The sequence below is a fragment of the Mercenaria mercenaria genome, chromosome 3, assembly GCF_021730395.1.
Source record: "Mercenaria mercenaria strain notata chromosome 3, MADL_Memer_1, whole genome shotgun sequence".
NCBI classification, from domain to species: domain Eukaryota; kingdom Metazoa; phylum Mollusca; class Bivalvia; order Venerida; family Veneridae; genus Mercenaria; species Mercenaria mercenaria.
The window spans coordinates 7,186,298-7,212,870 of NC_069363.1; the positions used below are offsets into that span (position 1 = coordinate 7,186,298).

General features: G+C 33.3%; 1 protein-coding gene across 2 annotated transcripts in view; it reads left to right on the top strand.

Annotated features, from left to right (window-relative positions):
- The window catches only part of LOC123525470 (glutamate receptor ionotropic, NMDA 3A-like), a 293,441-nt gene that overhangs the window by 232,157 nt on the left and 34,711 nt on the right, over positions 1-26,573 (top strand). For both annotated transcript variants that reach the window (XM_045304534.2, XM_045304533.2), the window contains 2 exons: positions 1,750-1,900; positions 10,323-10,613. In XM_045304534.2, the coding sequence (XP_045160469.1) occupies positions 1,750-1,900; positions 10,323-10,613 (442 nt within the window). The remainder of the gene's footprint in view (positions 1-1,749; positions 1,901-10,322; positions 10,614-26,573) is intronic.

The window sequence follows — 26,573 nt, forward strand, 5'->3', positions numbered from 1 at the left end:
CAAAAACTAGGTCACTAGGTCAAATCAAAGGAAAACCTTGTGTATGCGATAGAGGCTGTTTGTTTTTCAGTTGATCTTCCTGAAGGTAAGTCAGAATGATTGCCTTGATGAAATCTAGGTAGAATTTGAATATGGGTCATCTGTAGTCAAAAAGTAGGTCACTAGGTTAAATCAAAGAAAAACCTCTTGTATGTGATAAAGTCTGTATTTTTCAACTGATGTTCATGAAATTTTGTCAGAATGATAGCCTTGATAAAATCTAGGTCAAGTTCGAATAAGGGTTATCTGGGTTTAAAAACTAGGTCACTAGGTCAAATCAAAGAAAAACCTTGTGTATGCGATAGAGGCTGTATTTTTCAATTGATCTTCCTGAAATTTGGTCAGAATGATTACTTGCTGAAACCTAGGTTAAGTTCGAATATGGGTCATCTGGGATCAAAAACTAGGTCACTAGGTCAAATAAAAATACAACTTGTTTTTGCTGCAATTTTAATGATAATTGGTCAGACTATTTTTTTCCATGAAATCACTAGGTCAAACATGTTTACTGTTACGGTGTATTAACCTAGGGCCATCTTGGCTCTCTTGTTGTTGAACTCAATTTCATAGAGACAAAAGCCAGTGTATTTTAGAGATTTTCACAGAGAAATGATGTTTAAATTGTGATATTGGACATAGGATGTAGACTGGCTCAATTCACTACATTCAATCATAAAAATGTAAAAAGATAATTATATGATAGTCTAGGAGCTAGTCTAATGCTGAGCATATTTGTTCCAGTTTATAACTGTGTTATTAAAATTACATTTATTAAATATATTTTCAGTCCAAATAATTCAAACATATACCTGCAGGATTAACGTTTTATTACTCTATATCTACTAGAATGACAATTACATTTTATCGTATTCTATTCATGTCCCAATATTCAGCAGGATTATCACGGCTAAATAAGATATAATACATTTAGTGTAATATATGCATATTAATATTCTGTATAAACAAATACGAATCGACATAAACAAACAGGTTTTGCACTAAACGTATGTTGTTTTGTTTGGAATACTTTCATTTCATGAATATGAGACTGAATAGTTTCTGCTTCAGCGGATCTTATAGTCAGTAAACAAGGATGACGGTAAATGATATAAGGATCATTCTTATATGCTTGTTTCTGTTAAAACACATTTACGCTAAAATGACATCACGTTAACGTGCGATGACGTCAATGTTTTTGTTGCGACCAAGAAAAAGCGCTACTATATTGTATATACTGTTTTAGATTAAGAGCATATTAGAATCGAAATAATGTATAGCAAAATAGTGTTTTACCTAAATTAATACACTCAAAATCGGTTATACGTCGCCAGAATAATTCACTCGGGCTACGCCCTCGTGAAATTATTCCACGAACGTATAACCTCTTTCGTGTATTAATAACGTTAAAACACGGTTTTTCTATACATTATTTCTCAATTATAACTGCAGACTAACCTAGGATGCATGCGGCAGAATTATACTCGGTATCTGTGTAACACCAGGCCGGCACAATCAGCTCGAGCCGAATAGAATATTCTAGATCAAGCTACTTTTAATTTCTTTACAATGGAGCCCACCACTATAATAACACTACTTGGAATTTCATTGCAATCAAAGAGGTTTAGACGCATACCTTTTCTTGACTATGCAGTGACTAAACCCACAGTGTTGAAATTGTAAACCCACTGTAATATCGCATTTCTATTTCAGCCACAGAAATTTAGACGCATACCTAGGCGATTATCCTATTCTTGACTATGCAAGGGCCAAACTGGACCCAGATTGTAAACTGAGATTGCTCACACAGACTTTCGGTGAAGACGGTTATGGCATTGGCTTACCAAAAGGTTCACCACTCAAGGTTGCTTTCAAATTTCTTCTTATACATGAACATACTGTTATGCCTTAAAATGTGTGTAATATATTACTATCAAATATATAATCGTAAATGAGCATATTCATATTATTTCATCTACTTAATTCGTTCTTCATGTTAATAAATATACCTAATATAAAATATACCTAATATAAACAATCAACGTTATGTTTCCTACTGACTTAGCTTTTATCAGTTGTAAACCAAAGCTGATCTTTCTTTTATAATATTGCAAAAAAACAACAACATATATACTCTTAGTTTGAATATGCGATGCATATATATGATACAGCAAAGAAATGATTGTTGGTGCTATGTTACAATTAAACAGACGCTCGTCTTCATTATAGATCTACGTCAATATGTTTGCCACACAAACAAATGCAATTTTCATTAAACATTAAACTCTTAATTGTAAAGAAACGGGCATAAGGGAGAAATATGGTGAAGAACTAGAAAAATTGATGACAATTTTATCTCTAATTGATAAGAAACCTTTTGCCGCACGAACCATCCTCAAGCTTAGTACTATAAAGGGTGATTTAACGTTATGTTCCCGTATTGTAAAAGAGCCGGGAGGCATATAGAAATTTCCGTCCGTCAGTCAAGTTTCTTTTATACACAACTCAGACTCCTCCTACAGTTTTGAAATGACACTTGGTATACCGTCCAATTATAATGGTGTAAACTATCATGTTACTATATGAAGTGGACACGCGCAGAGTGACGAGATTTTCATGTCCTCGTACAGCTTCCATAACTTAGTATTTTATCATCAACATGATGTGGACATGCGCATGTTATTGGAACTTTCATGTCTGATTATATGTTGGAGTTATAGCCCAGTTTTGGATTATGAAATATCAAAAATTGTGTACTCAAACTCCTCTTGAAATATCCATTCATTTAAAATGAAACTTGATATACTTCATCAGCACGAAGTAAACATGTGCATATTGTGTAGAAACCTTTATGTCCGATTATTTTTCATTGAGTTATTGGCCTGTTTTTGACTTCAGAACACCGTGTATACTTCTCCCACAGTTTCAATCAAACCGAAATGAAAGTCGATTTATATCAACAACACGATGCTGACTTTGGACTTTCATGTCTGATCATTTTTTCTAGAGTTACGGCCCTGTTATGATGTTTTTCTTTATTCTATCATGCGCTTTGCCTTCATTTTTTTTATTGTCGAGCCCGTAAGGGTGCGAAGACATCGTTGTCCAAATGGCTGTTCGGTGTATGTGCATGCGTGCGTCCGGATTTCTTTGTCAGGACCATAAGTTTGTCATTGATTGTGGGATTTTAAATTAACTTGGCACAATTGTTCACCACCATGAGACGGCGTGGTGTGCGCAACAACCATGTCAATATCTTAAAGGCCAAGGTCACACATATAGTTTAAAGGTCAAATATGGCTATAATTGACCTTGTCCGGACATTAACTTCGTCATTGAATATGGGATTATAAAATAACTTAGCACAATTGTTAACCACCATAAGATGGTGTGTCGCCTGCAACACCGGCGTCAATATCTTAAAGTTCAAGGTCACACTTGGAGTTTAAAGGTCAAATATGGCTATAATTGACTTTGTCCGGACAATAACTTTGTCATTGATGTGGGATTTTAAAATAACTTGGCATAATTGTTCACCACCGTGAGACGGCGTGTCGCACGCAACACCCGTGTCAATATCTTAAAGGTTAAGGTCACACTTGGAGTTTAAAGGTCAGATGTGGGTATATTTGACCTTGTCCGGACAATAACTTCGTCATTGAATGTGGTATTATAAAATAAATTGGCACAATTGTTTTATTTGACACAAATGTTTGTCTCAGTGAGACAGAGTTCCGTGTGCAACTCCCAGTCCTTTTGACAGCTGGCGGGCTCGACATGTTGCCCTTGGGCATCTAGTTCTACTATAAAAGTCTTAAAATTGACGCTGAATATTAACAAGAGCACCGCCTACGGGCGTCATCGCTCGTCAGCAAGTGCTGGACAATATGTAAGAAAAGAGTTACAGTTCAGATTTTCTAAGTACAAAAAAGGCTATAATTCTGACGCCGACGCTGACGACAATACCTCGTAGATTTTTTTTAAAAAAATCAGATGAGCTAAAAAGAATTGGAACGCCACAGGAATTTTCTTTCTTAAGATTCTTGGTGTGGAATATAATCAGAACGTTTCATATGTAAATGCACTTGTGAAGATAAATATTTGAGAGTAATTCAATTACAAGAATTTTTAAAGGCGCTTTAAACAACTGGGTGATTTTTTCCATTCGTTCAAGCCTAGTACTGTTGGACATCTTTTCGGAAAGGATAATGTTTTTCAGAATCAAACCCTTGTTATTTTTCAGTCCTGAAGTTCTCAAAAATAGTTTCACTTAACAAATCTTCAAACGGGACATTTCTTCTTTTTCTGTAAAATATGTATCTTTAAATATTTTCTTACTAAATTTCAACCCATGTATGTATTTCTTTATTTTAAACACGATTCTGGTTATCGTTATAGACCCATAAAGTTATGTTAACTCAGTCTATGCGTGTTTGCTGCCAAGACCCTTTTTGTCGTGGCTAAAGACGGACTAGATACAGCATATTCGCAACAAATGTGCTCAGTTACCACGACATATTATATTCTTTCGTTGGGCAGAATAACGATACTCTGTCTGTTTCTATTAGGATTCTATTTTCTTACTATGAAATTTACTACTATAAACATTTTTGATGTGATAAACGAATGCCTACATTTGTGACTCTTCGTCATATGAACATTTTATGATTCAGCGTTTTGATTTTTAAAACAGCTTTACCTGTTAGTAACAACGTTTGACGACTCGTTATAAAGATAATCGCAGTGTATCAAGGCTTAAAACATTTGTAACATGAATATATGATTTTTTCATTCCAAGTCCAATATTTTTAAAAACACTTAAAAGCAACTGGATCTCAGAATGGTCGAAAATAAAAAAAAAGTATCAAAAACGTATATTACAACGCTTAAGAAAGGAACGGACGAAAGAAAAGATAGACAATACTTAAACTTTATCGGGTCTTCAGAAAAAAACCGTAAAGTAATATTCCCAACGAGTTAAACTCAAAGCACATTTTACAAAAACTTTACAGTAAAGAAACAAGCAAGAAATAAATTAAATTCGGAAATAAAATGGGAAAGTCTAAACAACCGATGAGTAGAATGATATTTGATCATATGTTTTAAAATCATTCTCTTTGAACGGTGCAAAAAAAAACTTCAATGGCAATTTCGGCATATTGTTATATTTAGAGAACAAAAATTAAATCTAATGTAGGTTTCAAACTGTCTGTGCAACATTTGTAGCACATAAAGAGAGACCGTCTATCTCAACCGTGTTCAATAGCAAAATAAACTTTGAAAACAAAGCTAGAAATATAATCATCCCCATCTTTTTTATGTAATGATAACGTTATATGTATGCGTGGATAATTTGTAATTCAAACAATCAAGACATAGATTTTGGTATTGAAAAACAAGAAGATGCGTGCTTTTTTAACAAACCGATTTTTGAATGCTAATTGCAGATACTGAATTCTAGCAATAAGTTATAGTCTGGAGCAAGTTTGCTTTCTCTGAATTCAATTCAATGTGAACAAAGATGTCCGTATTCAGTTCACAATAGTAAACTTTTTAAGTGATTCGTAACAAGCAATTTTTGTTACGGTATTATAAATAATTCATTATAATATCATAAAACGATTAAGAATTGCCACTTCACCCAGCGGTATTACTTTTATCTTCACTGTCCTGTAATTTTGGAACATTTTGGGAATAAAGTCTGAGGGTTCGTGCACGTTAGACTGGTTTAAACACTCCCTTGATGTTTTTGCCATTGACCGTTCCCAGCTGTGTTGCTTTACCTATTTGTACCTGTTAATATGTTAAATTAAATATATCCAAAAGGGGTTGGACTTCGGGTGATTGCGTTCTTGGAACGTGGCTTTCCCTGATGGATAATTATCAATGAATTATTTTTGGTTTTGGTTTTGTTTACTGGAACTTTATTAATAACATCCACCAATAAGACAATACCTTGCCAGTTACTATTGTTACAAGGCCGCCACTCTTTTGCTTTGAGCTTTTACTGACACCGTACCAACTGACCAATCAATAGACAAAATAAATAACAATTATGTTATTGGTGTTCACTATGTAATTGTAGGCCTATGTTTTTCTATAGCCTACGCAAATATTACTTAATAATCGCTGTGTAGTTCCCTTCGCTTTTGCGGTAAACTTAAAAAAATTACAGTAATTCTACATGTAAAATATTGCATGGGATGATCTTTTTATTGCTTCGCTGATCAGAAACATTTCTGTTCATTCCAGTCAGTCTTTAGAAGCAGTCAATGCATTCTACTTTAATGATTTTAGAAAACGTATTTCAAAGTTTTAACAGAATCAACGAGTTTTCGTGCGAATTTTTCATCTTCTCTCGCTTACAATTTGCAAACTGACAACAGGTTTTAGAAGGAATATTTTATGAATCTTCCGGGATCGGCTGGTTTCTTTCTCTCGCAACATCTTGGCTAGAAAATGTAATTACACAATGTATTAATTTCGCTGGTGAAGGAAACATGATTTATACCAGAATTATAAAATTTGTCACTTTCTAGAGAAACGTAATTACACTCTGTGCGTGGATTGTTTTGTTTGTAATAATCAAATCATGTCAGGAAAACCTCGAAGTATCTTGTTTTATTGTCCATCTGGTGTCTTCTGTCTGTTTTGTTTCTAAGAAAGCTCTGTCTGTATATATATATTCTCCTTTTCAAGTATTCAATAAGTGTAAATTAATATAAAAGTATATTTTCATTTGAAAATATCCCATTAGTTTAAATTGTATCCGTGTGAATTCACGTCAGTTTTACGATTTCTTGTCCATGTCATCAAATTAAAATGTACCTAGACTTAAATTATGGAATTTCAATTTGACATTTTTTCATATATACAATTCAGCATATTTCTGATTAATGTTTTTGATAGTTCTGCAAACTTTTAAACAAACCTGTTGATTTCATTTAGTCGTAAATCGTTCTATTAAGTAAAAAAATATGAAGTTGAATATTACATGTCATATTTTCATGTACAAAATTTTTTAAAATTATATAAAATTTTGGGAGATGATTTCAATCTATAAGTTGGTGGTTACGTTGAAGTGACGTAAGCGTGATTAAGTTAAGTTTCTATTTATTTAGAGAATCAACCCAAACGAAGTATCTGGCATGTTTTTTTATTGAAAACAAACAAAATGCAACAAACTCAATGTACATGCACTCCACTAGCAGGATTCAAATAGTGTGCTTCAAAGTTCGAATTTTTTAATTCTCGTGTCGCTCTGTTTGTATTTTCCCTCTGTTCTAAAATGTTAGCGAAAGAAAGATTGCGATTATTATCAAATCTACTCATGGCCATTTGTATCACTTGTACATATTATCAGCTATTTGTTTTACTATTATCAAGCATAATTTTCATTTTAGTGTGCGACTTGAATACATCTGCGGATGTCTCTAAAAAAAATTTGTACTTGAAGCATGTGTAAATAATGAGTTCTGCTCAACCCGGGGATAGAGGGCGTGGACGGTAGCATGCATTTCCACTACCCGTCCATGAACGGTCTCAATCAAACCGAGCCTGCAATATTTTCGTTTTTGTCGTGTTGAGCGACCTGTGGAGTTTCCACTTTTTCTATTTACAGACTCAGTCAACCGAGTCGGCATTTCTACGATTTTTTTTTTTTCGTTTTTATTCTTTACATTAGACTATACAATTCATACTTTTTAGCGATTATGACGCTCTGTATTAGACAACTAATTATTACTTTTTTATTTTTGATATCGGTCTCCATATATTTTATTTATTATTCTATGTATAATACACTCCTCAACAATCCAAGAACCACGCTTACAGTACTGAATATATTCAAAGTCATGTACAGTATAATAAAAAGATTATTCTGTAATTCATAGCGACTGCGAAATGCAATGCCAGTGGAAGAATTTGTCTGAAGCGAACAGTTGAAATTTTCAATATTCAATTTTCTATAACTTTGTTTATGACAAATTCATACTAATGAAATATTGCTAAGCCGTCTTCAGCTGTTGACTTGGGTTTAGCGCCGTTTTGAACAGTATTTTAGCTGCAGACTGAACGCTCATGCAACGTTTCATAGTTTACAATTACAGAGCGAAATCAAAATTAAACATTTGGATGTATTTAGTAATAATAGCCGTGATTAATAAAATTATGCTGATGTGTATATATCTTTATACCTTATTGAAAGCAATAGTCCGTATTGTTTTCAATATATTCAAAAAATGAAAAACAACCTTTTTAACGCGTTATTCTCAATGTGCGACGCGATATGACTTTTTATCGTTTCCGTCATCAATATTCGACGTCATCATAATATTATACAATTATTGCCCTTTGGTGAGGTCGATATGTGGATTTATCGACCTGATAAAAGCGATGTCAACCTCGGGCTGCCGACCGAACCTAAAAAGGCAACAATTGTTTTATTATTAAATCCAGTCTACTTATAAGTATAAACATTAAATACAAATATCTGCAGCCTTTGGTCATTTTTCGTGGTAAATTGTGTACGACGTCGCATTGTTTTGACGTCAAACCGTGATGACGTCACAGCTGGAGGTCAATATGTGTTTTTGGCCCCGCCTTCGAGCCAATACGACTTTTTATCATTGATCATGTGACTACATCTAGACCGTTGGAAAGGATTTTAAATATAAATTTAATGATAATTTAAATTATTTTAATATGAACTTAGGTGCTACCTAGAAGGCAGAGCTCCCTTGAAAAATCACCAGTGCCCCTTGAAAATTAAAGGAGTGCTGCTGGAATCATCTGGAATTATGGACCCGTTTTAGGAAGTTTATGTTCTTTAAGATCTATTAAAATTTTAAGAATTAATGATAATTCATGATTTCTGAATGAATGTCTTAAGAAAGTGTTAAGATTAAATCTTGACTTGCGAAAACTCTACAAATATGCTATATACGAACTAAAGAAAGTTACAGTTCTTTTTAGAAGGAAGAATGTGTCCAACCTTAAGGCCAAAATACTGCTATATGATAGGCCTCTGGTATGGGAGAATGAAAATCATTTACATGTACAAAGCTTGTTTAAAAACCAAAAGACTAGCCATCTTTAAAAGTTAATGATGAGAATTTTACCCAGAGAAAATCACTTTTTTGCCGAAATTCTCGAAAACTCCTGTTTTATTTTCTGAACTGCTAAGTTCACAGTCTATGACATTTTTATGGTTAATCTTTTAGCACTACTGGTATAGAATAGGAATGGTAGTAGGAGCCTTTTTGATGTTTATTGATAATTCATAGCCAATAGTTTTTTTCTAGTAATAAACTCTGGTCAGTGATTTTTAAGTTTGTGGATGAAATATAGGTGAACGGGGAGAAGATCATTTTGTGCTTTTCACAGTTCAATGCCTATAAATTTTGATCCAAAAACCTCTTTTTTAAAAAAAGTTTTATCTACTGACTTGCTACTGTACAGACAGGTCTACAATGGAACCTGACATCACCAACAAAACATATGAATGACTATTTTTTACAATACTTTCAAAACCCATAACAAATAAAAAAAAAAAAAAAGAAAGAAAAAAATGAAATAAAAAAGAAATTAAAAAAAGACGCTTTTGGTGAGGATTGAACTCCCGACCTTTACTTCAACTTTCCTGTACTTCAACGGAACCTCGCTAACCACTGCACCAATGTGGAAGTATGACGTCATCAACACAAATATAAGTATATATAATAAATTTCAGTTATGGCAGCGTGACGAAAATCGTTTCGCATTGAAAATATTTTATTTTACCTTTCTTTCTTTGTAAAAAATGTATCTAGCAATAAATTCTTATTATCAGGCGCTCATTTACATTTTTATTCAACGTTCAAAAGTAGTAAGCGAAACGCTTTTGTCAACCGTAAACAGCAAGCGTCTAGTGACGTCTTACTGATTAATTACTATGAGCATTGCGTACTGGAAGAAACCCGAACAACACCGATTCCAAAAAACTTACCACGAATTTTCAACTCGATAGTAACACAGTTTTATTCATTTTGTTTTTCACACGTCTAACCGTAATGCGACGCTGTCGGCGCCGCTTCGCGGCGCCGGTAGCTCTGCTATTAATATTAGTCACCGTTGTCAATATTCGACGTCTTATAATACTTTTACTTTAACACTGTTATCCGCCGTTTTTTAATACTTTACGTCAAATTATCGATATGATATATACACGTTTTATCTTTTTTTTTCTATAAATATTAGACATCATTGTCAAAGACGATTTAGATGATTCAAACTTTTTCTATTACTAGACACCGCTGTCAAAGATGATTCAAAACTACCACGAGAGTGGCTACATTGAAGACCTAATTGACGTCCATTTCGCGGACTCTGAGTGTTATAAACAAAGGATCAAACAAGAAGACTCAAGATTGGAAGTGCAACACCATGCCGGCAGTTTTGTTATGTTATGTGTCGGAATAATTGTTGGAGTTGGTGTGCTATTTTTAGAACATGGTATATTCAAATGGCTGGTACCCGCACTCAGAAAAATGCCAGGGTTAAGTGTTTGGAAAAGTGTGCACGTGATGTTTTTCAGCCAGGTAAGTACAGTTTCGTATCATAATACTTAATTTTTAAAAAATACAGCAGTATTACGTCAGTTCATAAAATATGGATGTTTCAGTCATTGTACAAGTCTTCAAACAAAATGACTATATAAGGCTTCTTTCAAAAAAGGCCCGAATGATCATTTTTCATTAGACACTCTATCTGCTGAATAATGGGAAAAGCAATTTTTGTGAAACAATCGATCCAATGTTAACAATGTAAAAATTCCTTACGGCGGACCGAACAAAGGTAGTATCGTATACAAACAAGTAGTTCCATGCCATACATTTAGTCAACCATCAAAATATAATTATTTTGCCACGACAGTATTTTCAGCTGCCGAACGTCAAAAAATACAAAATTTTAACGTATTTTTTAGTCAGTATAATATACTTTTCTGTTGTTTTTATCCGACCGCAGTAACATATTAATGCGCGAAAACTAGGTCACCGGACAAACGCCGAAGATATAAATAGATTGATTGGCTAATATATTTATGACTATTTTGGATTCTGGCTAATATATTTACGATTATAGTAGCATAGCATCACGAGACACGGGAAAATTGTAAATACATACTTTTGAGTTGTAAATATTTTTGAATGAGTAATATATGTTCGATTTTATAGCAGTTTTGTTTTGCTTTTTCTCTTTCGACGTGAAAGTACTTTTATAACTGAATAAACATAAGAAATTTTAAACTACATGGATTCGCTGCACTGAAGTATAGAGGCATTGAATATCACTGATTTGCGAGAATGCTGACATGCTTTCCTAACAATTTGGGTTAGCCAGTTTTTAAAAACATCGAAATCTAAAGAATTAAAATGACATACGCCATGTTTAATATTTGTTTTAGAAAACTGGACAAAGATTTCATAAAAGCAGAAATAGAAAATATGTGTAAAGAATCTATATTTGGAATAATCTGTTTAAAAAAATGTATTTCTCCCATTTTGTCGCATATCTTATTTAAAATGACAGGATATGTGTTAATTATTCATTCCTTCAGTAGCGTTTAAATACATGTATTCCATCAAAATGTTGATACAGTAATGAAATGACGGCGCAAGGAACATTACACGTTATTTTTAAACCAAAGGTTCACTTTGAACAGCATGCTACACTTTACTATTAATTATTCTCCGCGCCTAATTCATAGATGTGTCACTCAGTTAGCAGCGGTCGGAATATTAGCAGGTAGGCGCTCTGTCTGCCCGATATAAAAATATGACCCACACCATTTTTTCCTTACGGTTAGTGTTATGTGTGTTAGATATGATTAAGATGCCCTCAGTCAGTACCTAACCATTTATATGTGTTAAACACATCAAAAACAACAAAGGTCAAGTATTGGCCAGATGTTGTAATAAATGTAAACTGTTTGGAATGAATGCCTCCGATTTCAACGTTTGGTCAATAACAGTGAACTGCGTAAAAGACGGAGTATCCCCAGTGATGGATAGACGGTTAAAGTGAAACCTGATCGATATCGGACCTAGACATGATATCGGTCCGACTTAAAACCAGTAAGCAAAACTATAATGGTCTGACATCATTTTACGATATATATCCTAAATAAAAGAGATATTGGTCCAATGATGATTAGATATGGATTGGTCGACTGGATTAGATAACACTTTTATAAAGTGCTGAAACGTTTTCAAAACGGAACAAAAATTATTTCAGGGACTACATCTTCCGCTGGATTACAGACCTTCATTTTGGAAATCTGTATAGAAATGTTGTTTTATTTTTGAAAAATATATGGTACTAGTAAGTCAAACAATAATTTGCTTCTAAATACTTAAAAGCATCAAGTTCAATTAAACGGTCAAAATTATTCATGACTGCAATTACGGGCTAATACTGATGGCGGGTTATGGTTTTACCGGTCACGCAAAATATTGCAAAGGGCTCTGTCTTAACTTACTTGCAGTATTTTGATTTATATGTACACGGAGTATAGCTTACGGATAATTGATTAGAGGCTAATAAATTATATGTTTCGAGAAATCATTGACGAGGAGTATGTATTAAACAGTTTTATTTTTACATGCGGAGGAAGCCATATCTATAGGGAATCTATGGAAGGCCGGTGAACAATGCTAATTGTTAAATGCCAAATGCCGAATAATTAATGTTAAATGCCAATAACTTAATGCAAAACGGCATTTACTTATTGCTACTTAATGCTTAATGCTTCATACTAAATGCTTCATGCTATATAATAAATGCTGAATTCCTAATTCTAAATGTCAAATAGCTAATGTTAATTGATAAATCATAAATGCTAATCGTCAAAATCTTGTACATTATGTGTTGTTCAGAGACAGTCGATCCTCCAGTACTTTCAGTCCTTTGATTACATACAGGAATCAAAAAGCATTCCTTTACATCACCGTAGTTAGTAAGGTAATAAAAAGAAATAGCATTTGCTGACAAAAAACATTTTATTTGGATAAGCATTTCAGTTGTAAACTAAAACACGAAATAAATAGAATTCAATTACTCGGCTAAAAGTAATGCCATTAAATAAATGTTACGTATGGAAATCAGTAATTACCAGGATTTAGTCACTGACATTAATGTGGTTTAGTGTAAAAAAAAGTAATAACTACGCTTAAATTAATGTCATCAATATTATATATGATTCACAGTAAAATCTATGCTTGCATTAAAGTCATAAAAATGCCGTGATTTTCTTTTCTCATTGCATATGGTAAAATACTTTCCCTTCTACAATTTTACTGCACGTATTAGTCAACACGTTACACATTAATTTTAAAGTTTTTAAAGATATTTTACTTAACAGTTGCTCATATATTTTTTCGCAATGTTTACATAATGTGAATAGATCTATTAAGTGTAAGTATTATTCAATAGGTTCAATATTATGTAAAGTCAACCCGTATCTATTAGTGAATTTTTAATAATGTTTTTTATAGCATACGACTGTGTATTCATTTTTTTGTTATATACGATGTTCCTCCTTCGTGGTCTGCATCAACAAATATACAATCCAAAGATGACGAAGATATGATATATATACCGCTAAGTATTCAAATTCCTGATAACCGGGTCTTAGAAAGACATGAAAATCAATGGATAGCCTTGTGAACAAATTGAGCCAATGTCCGCTGCAAAATGATTCATGGGATGCAGTAAAAGTGTAAATGATTTACAGCAAACAAAAATCCTTTGTTCCTTAGGAAGATATATTCAGTCGCCATATGACCCAAAATTGTGTCGGTGCGACGTTAAACCCAACAAAATAAAATAAATAGGAAGATATATTCATCGCCAATCTTGAAGGAACATAGTTACATTGATGATTTGTTGCCATGAGATTTTTAAACGAAAATGCTATTCTTACACAGCTACTTAATTAACTTATCAAACTGCATTTTAATTTTTGAAGGATTATGCATTTAAGACACTTTACTGTAAAAAGAAAATTCTTCCTTCATCCGTCTGGCCCTACATTGTGTTTCCCTTGTATCTTTGCCTTCAATCAATTGAGCACAGTGTGTTTCCCTTGTAGTTCTGCCTTCAACAAATACAGCCAGTACATAGTGTTTCTCTTGTAGCTCTGCCTTCAATAAAAAAATGAGTACATGTTGTTTCCCTTGTAGCTTTGCCTCCAACAAATACAGCGAGTACATGGTGTTCCTCTTGTAGCTCTACCTTCAGTTAAAACATTGAGTGTATGGTGTTTCTCTTGTAGCTCAGCCTTCAATCAATAGATTGAGTATATGGTGTTTCCTTTGTAGCTCTGCCTTCAACAAATACAGCGAGTACATGGTGTTTCTCTTGTAGCTCAGCCTTCAATCAATAAATTGAGTACATGATGTTTCCTTTGTAGCCCTGCTTTCAGGCTGAACACCACTAAATCCGGCTGTTCTTTATTTCATATAAAACCTACTTACTTTATAAAATAACGGTTTTTCGACATTTTTTAGCATATCAGATTTTAAGAGACTTATATTCCCATAAAGAACTATATCACTACTTTAGAAAAAACAAAATGAAAAAGGGGTGTTAACTTTTATATAGGAAAACTACAGTTCGTAAATACAACCCGCTGAATTTACTCGTTTTCACTTCTTTCAATTTCGAATTTCAAGACTTTAAATTCTTACGCCGCCATTTTTACCTAGCACGTGATAGGAACATGCCGATTTCGACAGAATGCTAAGTGATACATACTGTAACGCTGTAGAGTAAAAGAAAACACGATGCTGTTGAGAAGGGCACGAGGAAAGAGAAAAAGATTAGCACTATTTATATTTGGATTGCTTGTAACTAGACCTGCGGAGGCTTACATTTGATTTGGTAGTGATCTGCCTATTCAGCAAATGCATTGAATACGTGCATGTATTATTATGATTTTTTTTTTTTTTTTAATATATATTTACATGAGCATTTCTGTAGTTTAAACACCATACTTGTTGTAATCTTGATGTGTGGTAATACAAATGATTACAGACAAATACGGTAACCCATGTTAAAACGACTATAAAACAAAATCTCGCGACTTACTTTAACTCGGTCCATTGAATGATCCTAAAACTCCCGACCAGGACTATGTGCCCCTTTGTGAAAGATTATGGAGACCTGAAACAAATTCCACTGTCCGCGGGATTCTAACCCGCGACCTCCTTTTCAGTGAACCGACACTCTGCTCCAGTACCACTATGCCTCAGAAAAAAATATAAAACATATTGGGAACATTATTTACACTTCTGTTCCTTTCAACCATCTTCTACGATACTTCCGAAAAGCCGTAGATATACTTTTGGTCTGTTTTTTATGAGAAATAATATAATTATATATTTGAGATTTAACGTACACTGTTTTGGCCAATTGTTAAAATAGTTTTAAATTAATACAAAATAGTTTAATTAAGAATGGCCGGAAGTAATACAAACCTTACGTTTTATTTAAAACATGTTTATGTATTGAATTACATAGCATTTTAAACCATATGTATCTTCTTACAATAGCCATGGTGCTGTAATGCCTTTTGGTCAGTTGAAAGTCAGGAACGAAGTTTGAATATTCATTTCAAACATGCAATTTTCAAAATTGAAAATATTATTTACCAATACAGAATTCAATCTATGTAATACATTATTTAATGGTTCTAGAAATTTGCATTTCTATAATATTATATTACAAAACAGCTAATAAATGTGTAGGGACCCAAGCAGTATGTTTTCTTACAGAAGATTTTAATAAATGTGATAAGAGCCAGCTTGTCTAGATAATTCACACGGAGATATATAACAGGGTAGCAGTAGACACATACTTGTTGATTTTAATAGAGAAAACTTAAGTATACATTTCTTTAAAATTCGGTCTGACGCTTTTAAATTACATTTGCTGTATGATTCTTGTTTACAATTATTTTTGTTGACTCAGAATGCTCCTAAATGTTGTAAGTTAGTTTGTGTTGCTAGTAATTTGTTGTTTTTTTTTTAAAGCTTTCAAACATTCCTTTCGCACCTCTGATGTAAATAACGATAAGGCAGATCTTTGAAATTTAGTAATAGTTTTAATTGAATTGTAAAGTGCATTATTTCTATAGTAGTCATTTATGTCAGTCAGAAAAGTTCTCATTTAAAAATAATGTGTCAAATATACTAGATAAGATATGGATGAAGTTATACGCGAGGTAATTATACGTGGAAAATACTGCAGGAACATCAAAGCATCTTACTGCATCTAATGTTTATTATACAAAAGCTTCTATATAATAAATACGATTATTATCATGATTCAAAATTGTTTTATTGTTTCCTTTCTAAAGTTGTTTCACTACCTAAGACAACTTATGATGGAAAGGCGATTCTTGATAGTGGAAGTGTATTTTTCATTTTTTGCAAACAATTCAATGTATGGATAATGAGTACATAAAATTAAATGTTGAAAGTTGTTAAAATGAGTGAATGGTTCATTGTTTAACCTTAGTGTTTATGACCTAGATTAAAAACGATTTAATCTTGTTGAAATAGAATAAAGGGGTACGTATGATTGGCATTAAAAATTGGCCATACAATTTTCAGAAATTGACAGCATGCAAAATAACTCGATTTTATTTCATAGATGTATAATCGTATTAAAATTATCCCATAAGGTATGAAAATCTTACAGTTACATACATTGGTACTGAAGTACCACCCTTTACAGATATTTCAGCAGTTTTGTAGTGAAACAAAAACTTCCGAAAATCAGATTTTGCTTTTTTAAACTCGTTTTAAAGAAACCTCGTAAAAAACATGTTGTAACTCCTGAACCAGTTTTCCTTTTTAAAGTAATAAGATGATGAAAGTCCGATTTATGGTGTTTTTGTATAAACAATTGAAATATGTCTATACCTGATGTAACTCAGAAACGATTCATATAACTCTTACAAAGATGTACATGCTTTCTTTAAGATTGTCTTATAGATATATCATCAGTGTAGTGTTTCATTATTTAAATTAGTTTGCATGTTTTCATTTAGTTTTGAAATTTACGATATTTGTTAGACCAATGTTTTATGTCAATCCTAATCTCTTTTTAGCTATGTTTCATTTTTTTTACTCACAGAATATTAAGTTCAATAGCATCAATTTATAAGTTTTGCCATTCCACATGTTTTACAATTTTGATATTGTGGTGTATACATGAGAAAGTATATCTCCTTAAAATACTCAAAAAAAATACAATGGCCAAGATTATTGTTTTTTATTTCTTAACTGGATTTCATTTCTTAGGCAATTCCTTTGTGATCTAGTCTTTTGATTTATATTTATTTATTATCAGAGATCATTACCATCTCACGAGTATAGCCTAGACAAGCCGACGCAGACAATCTTACACAATATGAAGTTCTCGTTCCATCTTTATTGAGATATATCCAATCTAAAGAATGGTGATAAACGTTGGCAGTCACTTTATACTTGAAACAGATGACATTCCTTATAAAAACACTGCAAGAAATTAAACACTATTGCCAAATAATCTACGTTTGACGGAAGATTTACAAAATCAGTGTATTGTTAACTGTCTGTACATGTAGCTTTGATTTTACGAGGCAGACAAAAATGCACTTTACTGATGGAACTTGCATTTGAGCACATGTTAAGCAATAGTGTCTTATTGTTATGATTTCGGCTCAAGGCGTCATGTTGTTAAAGATATTTTAGTTTAACAGTTCTGCATTAAGAAAACATGGCATATGGAATTAATAGATATAATACTCCTTTCCTTTTTTATGCCCCCGAAGGGAGGCATATAGTTTTTGAACCGTCTGTCCGTCTGTCGGTCTGTCGGTCTGTCAGTCTGTCCGCAATTTTCGTGTCCGGTCCATATCTTTGTCATCGATGGATGGATTTTCAAATAACTTGGCATGAATGTGAACCACTGTGAGACGACGTGTCGCGCGCAAGACCCAGGTCCGTAGCTCAAAGGTCAAGGTCACACTTAAGACATTAAGTGCATTGATGGGCGTGTCCGGTCCATATCTTTGTCATCGATGGATGGATTTTCAAATAACTTGGCATGAATGTGTACCACAGTAAGACGACGTGTCGCGCACAAGACCCAGGTCCGTAGCTCAAAGGTCAAGGTCACACTTAGACATTAATGGATAGTGCATTGATGGGCGTGTCCGGTCCATATCTTTGTCATCGATGGATGGATTTTCAAATAACTTGACATTAATGTGTACCACAGTAAGACAACGTGTCGCACGCAAGACCCAGGTCCGTAGCTCAAAGGTCAAGGTCACACTTAAGACGTTAAAGGTCATTTTTCATGATAGTGCATTGATGGGCGTGTCCGGTCCATATCTTTGTCATTCATGCATGGATTTTAAAATAACTACGCATGAATGTGTGACACAGTAAGATGACGTGTCGCGCGCAAGACCCAGCTCCGTAGGTCAAAGGTCCTAAACTCTAACATCGGCCATAACTATTCATTCAAAGTGCCATCGGGGGCATGTGTCATCCTATGGAGACAGCTCTTGTTTTTTAGTTTGGTTGTCGTTTATTGTATTGATCGATATTCTCTTTCTCTCACCCCCCCCCCCCACCACCCGCCCACCCCCGATCTCATGCTGCAATCCCAAATACCCCTCGAAATAACTAGATCTGTTGTTTTACTGGAGACAATTAACTGTATATTTTTATCATCTCAATGTTATAACACAAAAATATCTATTCTGTGTATCAAATGCAGTTTCATCCATACCGAGTATGACTTACACCTTTCTCAATGTGTAAGAGATACTAAAACATATCTCTCTTATGCTTGGTCCTAATGTGCTTTTTTTAAATTTAGCAATATCGGCGCACCTATGAAAACGAATGGTTGATCTTCTAAGTTTTAACAAGGACACATCCACATATTCATTTTTGTCTGAAAGGCTATATCTAATAAAAATTACTGTACATAGTGACTTAATTTTTCGTTTTCTATTTCCGATGTCACTTTTTTGTTAATTGCCGTGAAGTTGTGTTAATATCAAATTAAGTAGTTTTATTTAAAATAGTCTTGTACGACACATAAATTCAGTTCTCATTCCTTCTTATTTAGTGTGTTTTATTAAAAAAAACGATTCTGCTATTACTTTCATTGATTTATGTTTACAAAGAATCTGTAAGATTTCACTAAACTTTACGAACGCATTTTAGAAGTGCCTTGTTTCGATCCGTGGCTACCTCTTGTCTATTCATCAAAAGTTACCACATTATCATTAGAACACAGTTCTGCTTAGGTCGATGATAGAGGAATAAGAGTCATTGCATTTTTCATTACTTATCATGAACAAACTCAAGCAGAACCGAGTGTGCTACAATTTTTCTTGGATGGTTTCTATTTTTCCAAAGGATTTTTTTTATAATTTGCGATTATACCTAACCGTTTACAATTAGTCATTTTCCCTGTTAGCAGAGGGGTCAAAAACAATTGATACGTGTTAATATGTCCGTATCTTTGCAGGTCTGTATCTGTTCTTGTATTTCGAGTCATGATCTCTGTAGGATATGTATAAGTTATATTTCGTACATAAAAAATATTAACGAAGAAGTTGTTTTAGCGAGACTGGAGCTGATAATGCAGAAGTGGCATATACTGCTCTGCTTCAGATAGATTGTTGAAGTCTTAGAAGATACATATTTTAAAACACTACCTGCTGCATAGACCTTGTACCTTTCGACTCATATTTTTGTACATAAAATATCTCTATCTAACGCAGTTACCAATCCAGTCAGGTTATATGCTCAACCATTGATTAGCGCCTTAAGGTGTGCCAAAGTCAGCCTACCGTGTTATAGCAATCCTGCTACCTATGAAATACTACTTAATGGTTAAACATATGCTTTCATTTCCGATAAAAATAGCATGATTCTTCATGAATTCCAATGGATTCGTTTTGTTGTTAGACTAAAAGCAAAAATTATTTAAAACACCTATATTTCAATGCTGATGTCGTAAGTGTATAAAAATATAATGATCAAGGATTAGAAAATAACATTTTTTTCGCATTTGTTGCAAAATGATTAAGTGTATTTACTGGTCTTTACAAACGCACCTATCCAATAGCCACTTACCGATATAGTAGTATTCACTCGTTACTTGTCTTATCAGAAAATAATTAGATCTAATTCAGAAATAGTAAGTTCCCAAGTTTGGTTTATTGTAAAATAACCCGTGTTTTGAGTTCCTATGCGTAAGAATATATTACGAAGGCCGCATAAGAACGAAAAACTCTGGTTATTCTACGATAAATCACACTTAGGAACTTGTTATTTCGATTCTAACACGACATACTTTAAACAACAGTGTTAGAAAAAATGGTAACTACTTTTTACGACATGAACTACACTTCGTGCTACGCACCTTGATTTGGCTATTGAAATTTCCTCCCATGAAAACTACGATTTTTACACTAGTATTTACAAATGTCACGTGAGTTTTATTCATAAAAGGAATTGCAAGCGGGGGATTGGAGGTATACAGAACATCCAAAACAACCCTTTGCACGCGCATGGGTTGTTGCAAAATAACCGTAGATTTATTTTCTTCTATATGTTTGTAGGTTATTTGCTGGTCGTGTTAGAATCTGATTTACTGTTTGAATTTATTGTAATGGGGGCAGTTTTACTGTTAAGACTTACAAACTTTCGTTTCAGTATATCTAGAGATAATATTTTCTCTCTAACTCTGTAATTAAGAAGAAACAATAAAATATATTGATTTATCTATATCTATTTTATTTAGCCAATCGTGAACGTTCATTTGCAACATGTGACCGTACAATATATTACCTTATTGGACGCACGTGCGTACAAAAAAAACCTGTATTTCTCCGTATTTTGACGGTTTAAAAAGTCCCATGTTAAACATACGATAAAACCCGAAACGCGTGAAAATGTTCTGAAGGTAAATCGGGTAAAGTAGGCGCTCTAGGTACAAAGTTTGATTATGCGTCTTGAAATCAGGAAGGCAGAAATACAATATGCAGTGAATCATCTTAATTTAAACTTAAATAAAATAGCTTTAGAATAAAAAGGTTATTTTACACTGAACTGTACAATATCAGATGTATCTGGACTCGTACCCAGCAGGGAAAACCATATTGGACTCGCCTAGCAGCTCGTCCAATATGGTTTTCTCAGCTGAGTATTCGTCCAAATATATCTCCGGATTGTACATAACAATGTTAAATAACCTAATAATGATAGCTTCATATTAATTCTAAAAACAATATTATATTGATATAATAGCTTCATATTAATTCTAAAAACTTTATTTATTTATAATGTAACATTGTACTTTTATGTAAGGAATTCTGTAGAATGCAAAATGATGGGACTTGAAACTGAATAAACAAGTAAAAAGTTCGAGAAAACCCTGAAACTTCTACGTTTTATAGTTCTCGAAAAGGAGACCGTCAATGAAAATCACTATTTTATTTCGTGACCAAATTGCATTAATTACTTTCCTATATATATTTCATATATACAATTAATAAGTAATTAATGCACTTTAGGCAAAGCCACGAAATAAAGTTGTGATTTTCATTGACAGCCATAATCATTTTAGCTATAATCTAATAAATAAAGCGAGGCTATTGCACTTATACATTCAGTCTAACTGGTATCATCTATTTAATCTTTACTGATTCAAATTTAGACATTGTGATAATCTTGATTGATAACATGCATTAATGCAAAACCTTGATAAAAAACTTTTCTCATTTTCGAAACTTCCATGGAAAATCAATGAAGCCTTGACAGTTCTAATTTAGTTATTTGAGGAATGAAACGTTACTTTTTAACTAAATGTGTCTCATTCCAGAGATGCTGCAGTCATAAATGTCAAAGAATGCTTTAAAATGTAAAACACTTCATCGCTTTATTGAATACTTAAAGGGAAGCCAACAATAAGTGTTTACTTCGGTTTAAATTACTATCAGGGTTTTAGTATCATCTTCATAGTACTGAAGTTAGTTACATTCTATAATTCATTATTTTAGTTTTTAAACATACAAATACAAATACATGGCATTTATATAGCGCAAAAATTATAAAATATTCTATTGCGCTTTACAATTACATAACACACATTTAAAACATATACATTCAAAATATGAACAGGATCCTAGAACTTAGATTTAGACATATATAAATACTATTTTATACCACTACTGATATTTTGTATTTTAACAAGAGTACACTCATTGTTCATGAAACTGACTAAACAAATGTGTTTTCAGTTTTGATCTAAAGCTGGCTTCAGACTAAATGTCTTACAGATAGTTGGGTAGATCGTTCCACTATTTCAGACCAACGACGGTCATACATCTGTCTGCTAATTTTGTTCGCCGTCTAGGGATGTTAAAGTTAGTGTCACTTTGTGAGCGAGGTCTGTACGGTTGTCGAGTAGGTACAAATATTCCCTCAGATATACTGGAGCTGTACCATTGATGACACGGAAGACTATTACTAGGACTTTGAACATGACTCTAGCCTTAACTGGAAGCCAGTGTAATTCTTTCAGGTGTTCGCACTTGGTTGTTCATATGAAGCATTCATGACTACTGTAGACGGCATGATTTTGGACTCGCTGTAGTTTGTTGATTTGGTAGGCAGGAATTTCGGTAAATAAACTGTTGCAGAAGTCAATGTGGGAATGAACCAATCCAGATTCAGTTGACTTTTGTGTGAGATGCACATGTATTGCGAAAATATCGGCTAGGGCACGCAGCCATTGTCTTGATGTCAGTCGGATTGTTCGGATTTTATCCCAAATGCAAGGTGTACATTACGCCATAGATACCCAAGCATCTTTTATCGCCGCTGATACGAGCAAATTGATTCAAATGGATGGGGAAATTTTTTTCGTAATCATTGTCAAATTTGAACCTGAAATTAAGAACATACAAACACTTATATCAATTAACAGAGAGTAACGAAAATGTATTTCCATAAACATTCTTAGCAGCGAATACAAGAGTTGTCAAAAATTCTTTGAGTACGAAATAAATGAATACAAAATCGGTATTTATCTTAATTAAGACCAACTGTTAAGTACATTGTAAGGGGTTCCCGTTATACTTAAATATTACTATATTTTGTCGTCTAGGTAATAAAATTGTGCACTTTAAATATGGAGAAAATTCAGCAGAAAACGGGCTTGACGAGGGGTATGTGCCGAGGCAAATGTGTCAGATCTTCCGATTACCTTAATATAGTAACTGTATATATCGAAACAACACTCATGAGGCCGATGCGACTGCGAGCTTTGGACAAGGATTGTCTTGATTAGCGGACACCTTATTGATTCAATATACTGGAACAAACAAACCGCGAATAAAACTTGACAATACCAAACATTAGTCGGACGTACCAAACACGATTATGAGGAAAATTAAATAAAACAGCCAAACAATTTATCCCTAGTTGCAATCAATAAAATGGTTTTATTCCATACCATATTTGCGGTGTGTAAGCCGTAGGTAGAAAATACTTGGGCTCGGTGTTGTTTTCATTTCTCTGATCTTTCTGAGTCAAGTTCAAAGTCTTTTGATAACTGATTTCATTTTAAGCTGGTTCTAGGGAACTTGTAATAAGTCACTTTCAAGACCTCCCCTGACCGAATAGAATTAAGCTTTTACTTGATTTCATTGTGTTCAACTATACTTAAGCTTTATGAAAAGGTGCTTTTAAACTTTATAGAATCTGATAACCCTGTTAAATAAAATCCCCTACAAGGTGGCTTTCAAAAAAAATGTAATCTGCTTGATGACATCGTTCTTAGTTAGAGAATGTATTAACTATGCACGAGAAAATTGCTCAAAACTTTATGCATGTTATTTAGACGTTAAGCAAGCCTTTGATCACGTGAATTATAATATCTTGATGTTAAAACTTTCAAGTGTTGGACTTGATTTTGGAATTTTAAAGATATTCAGTAATTTAAAGAAGAATGCCTTCAGCTGTGTCAGATCACACGGTATTACATCCGACTGGTTCCAAGTTTTACAAGGCGCCAGACAGGGACAGGTTACAAGTGCACTGATGTATCTAATTTTCATAAATGACTTAATGAATGCCATCGAGAACAATAAACATAGCCTTAAGATAGAAAACACAAGTTTTTGATGCCTGATGATATGGTTTTACTATCACTTTCAAAAGATGGCTTACAAGAACTCTTAATTATCTGCTACGATAACTCCTTGAAAAACAGGTTCTTCTACAATGTTACAAAAACAAAAGTCATGATTTATAACAATAATATTAACAACAATACTAAACTTACGTGGCATCTTGGACCAGACAATATATATCACATTAGTATTCACATCTAGGAGTGTTATGTACAGATAGTATGGACTTGAATAAGTTAGTGAATGAGAGCTGTTCGAAACTGAGCAGAACTTTTTTCAGTTTGGCTGCTTGTGGTGTTCATGGTGACGGTTTACATCCCTTAACTTCAAAACACTTGTATGAAACTGTTGTTCTGTCAAAAGCTTTGTACGGCAGCGAACTCTGGCGATATATGACCATTTTGTGTCGATTCGCCGTAAAACCCAACTCACTCACTCACTCACTGGAACAGCTTGGCATATTCTCATCTTCAGTCCCTGGAGAGGGCTCATCGCCAGTGCGTCAAGTTCATCCAACGTATGCCAAAATATACTAGAACTGATGTTACGTTGAGCTTACTCGGAATGTATCCCATAGAGTCTTTCATCGACAAGCGAAATTTACAGATATTTTGTCAGCTATGTGCACTTGACAATTCAAAAAGCATTAAAATTATTTTTGTTCAAAGACTATTAACTTTCAAGGCGAACCCCGATAAAGTATTAGGCTTTATGTCGGATATATATAGGATTTTTGAAAAGTATGGTTTAACCCATGTGCTGAACACGTATATAAAAGATGCTTCTTTTCCCACAAAAAAGCAGTGGAAGACAATGATAACAACCTCCATACATGAATATATTGATTTTGAGTACAAGAATAAGCAAATATGTGATGAAAGCATAAGGAATCTGAACAGAATCCACAATAAATTTGTACCATGTGCAATATGGAAATTCTGTCAACAATATAGAGAGTAAATTTCTGTATAACAGCCATTTCAATAAAAAGCAGAATTTTCTCGTACCAGTTTATATGTGTGTGTAAAAAGTGTAATATAGAAACTGATTCAATCGCAACTCACATAGCGATGTTTTGCATTGAAAATGATGATGTATTTCATAAACTGTGGTGTTCGCTACATGATATATTAGGAGAAGAATCTGAGGGTTTTTTGTAGCTTAAGTCCAGATAAACAACTGTTTGAATTGCTAGCTGGTTTACCATCGTTTTACATGCAAGACAGTAAAAGGATTTCTTCTTTTAAAATGATTCTGAGACAATTACATTTTATGTGCAATATTTTAAATATTTAGATTTAAAAAATAAATATCTAATTTCACCTTGCATAAAATGAACATTATCCGCAATGTATTTGCTATATGGCTTTCCTCGGCAATATGCTTTCTTTTCGTTTCGGTAAGCATACTGATTAATGAGAGATATCCATATAATTTATATTCCATCAAAAGATGTACATTTGTATTTTCATGTATTTTCAATACAATATATAATAATATTTTTGTACAAATGTAAATAACGTTTTCTATAATATGCTTAGATATGCTTTCTTCAAGTCTTATCAATGCAATAGTGATTTGCTAAGTAATCGTGTTTCATAATCATATCTGTATATTTACCATATTTGCATTCATATTTATATTTTCTCATTTCTGCCTTGATTCATTGTATTCATTTTGTACATTGTATGTGACTCTTCAAATCTGGAGGAAATAAAGAAATCTTATCTTATTTTGTTTAGATTCAGGAAACGTAGAGATATTTTAGTGTGTTTTAAGAAATAAAAAGTACGTTCTTCCAATTGGCTTCCTGATCTAACACTAGATAATATAATCCATATTGACAACAAAATGAAATGTTAAGTAAATCTAATAAAGAACAGTTCAAATACTATCTCACTTCAGTTTTACCTTAAGTCATGTGTTGTTTAGTGTCATTAAGTCACCTACAAATCCACATAAATTTGCAATAAGCGTTAGGTTTGAAGCATATTCATATCTATCATGTTATACCAAACTGAAAGTAGGACATACATGTGCTTAGATTAAACGTAAATTGACATTGCATGCCTTTAAAAACAGCTTCGCGCATTTGCTCGAAATATTACAATCACAGCTAAGTTTTCGTTCGAATTTAGGTCGACAAGATTTACATTAAGATGTTAAAGTCATCGTAGAATAAATTTAGTCCAGTTCACAAGATGGATAACGGCAAATGTTTTTTTTAAGGAAGCATGGAATTCCAAAAAATGTCATTAGTCTTAGATATGATGTTGTTATACATTTT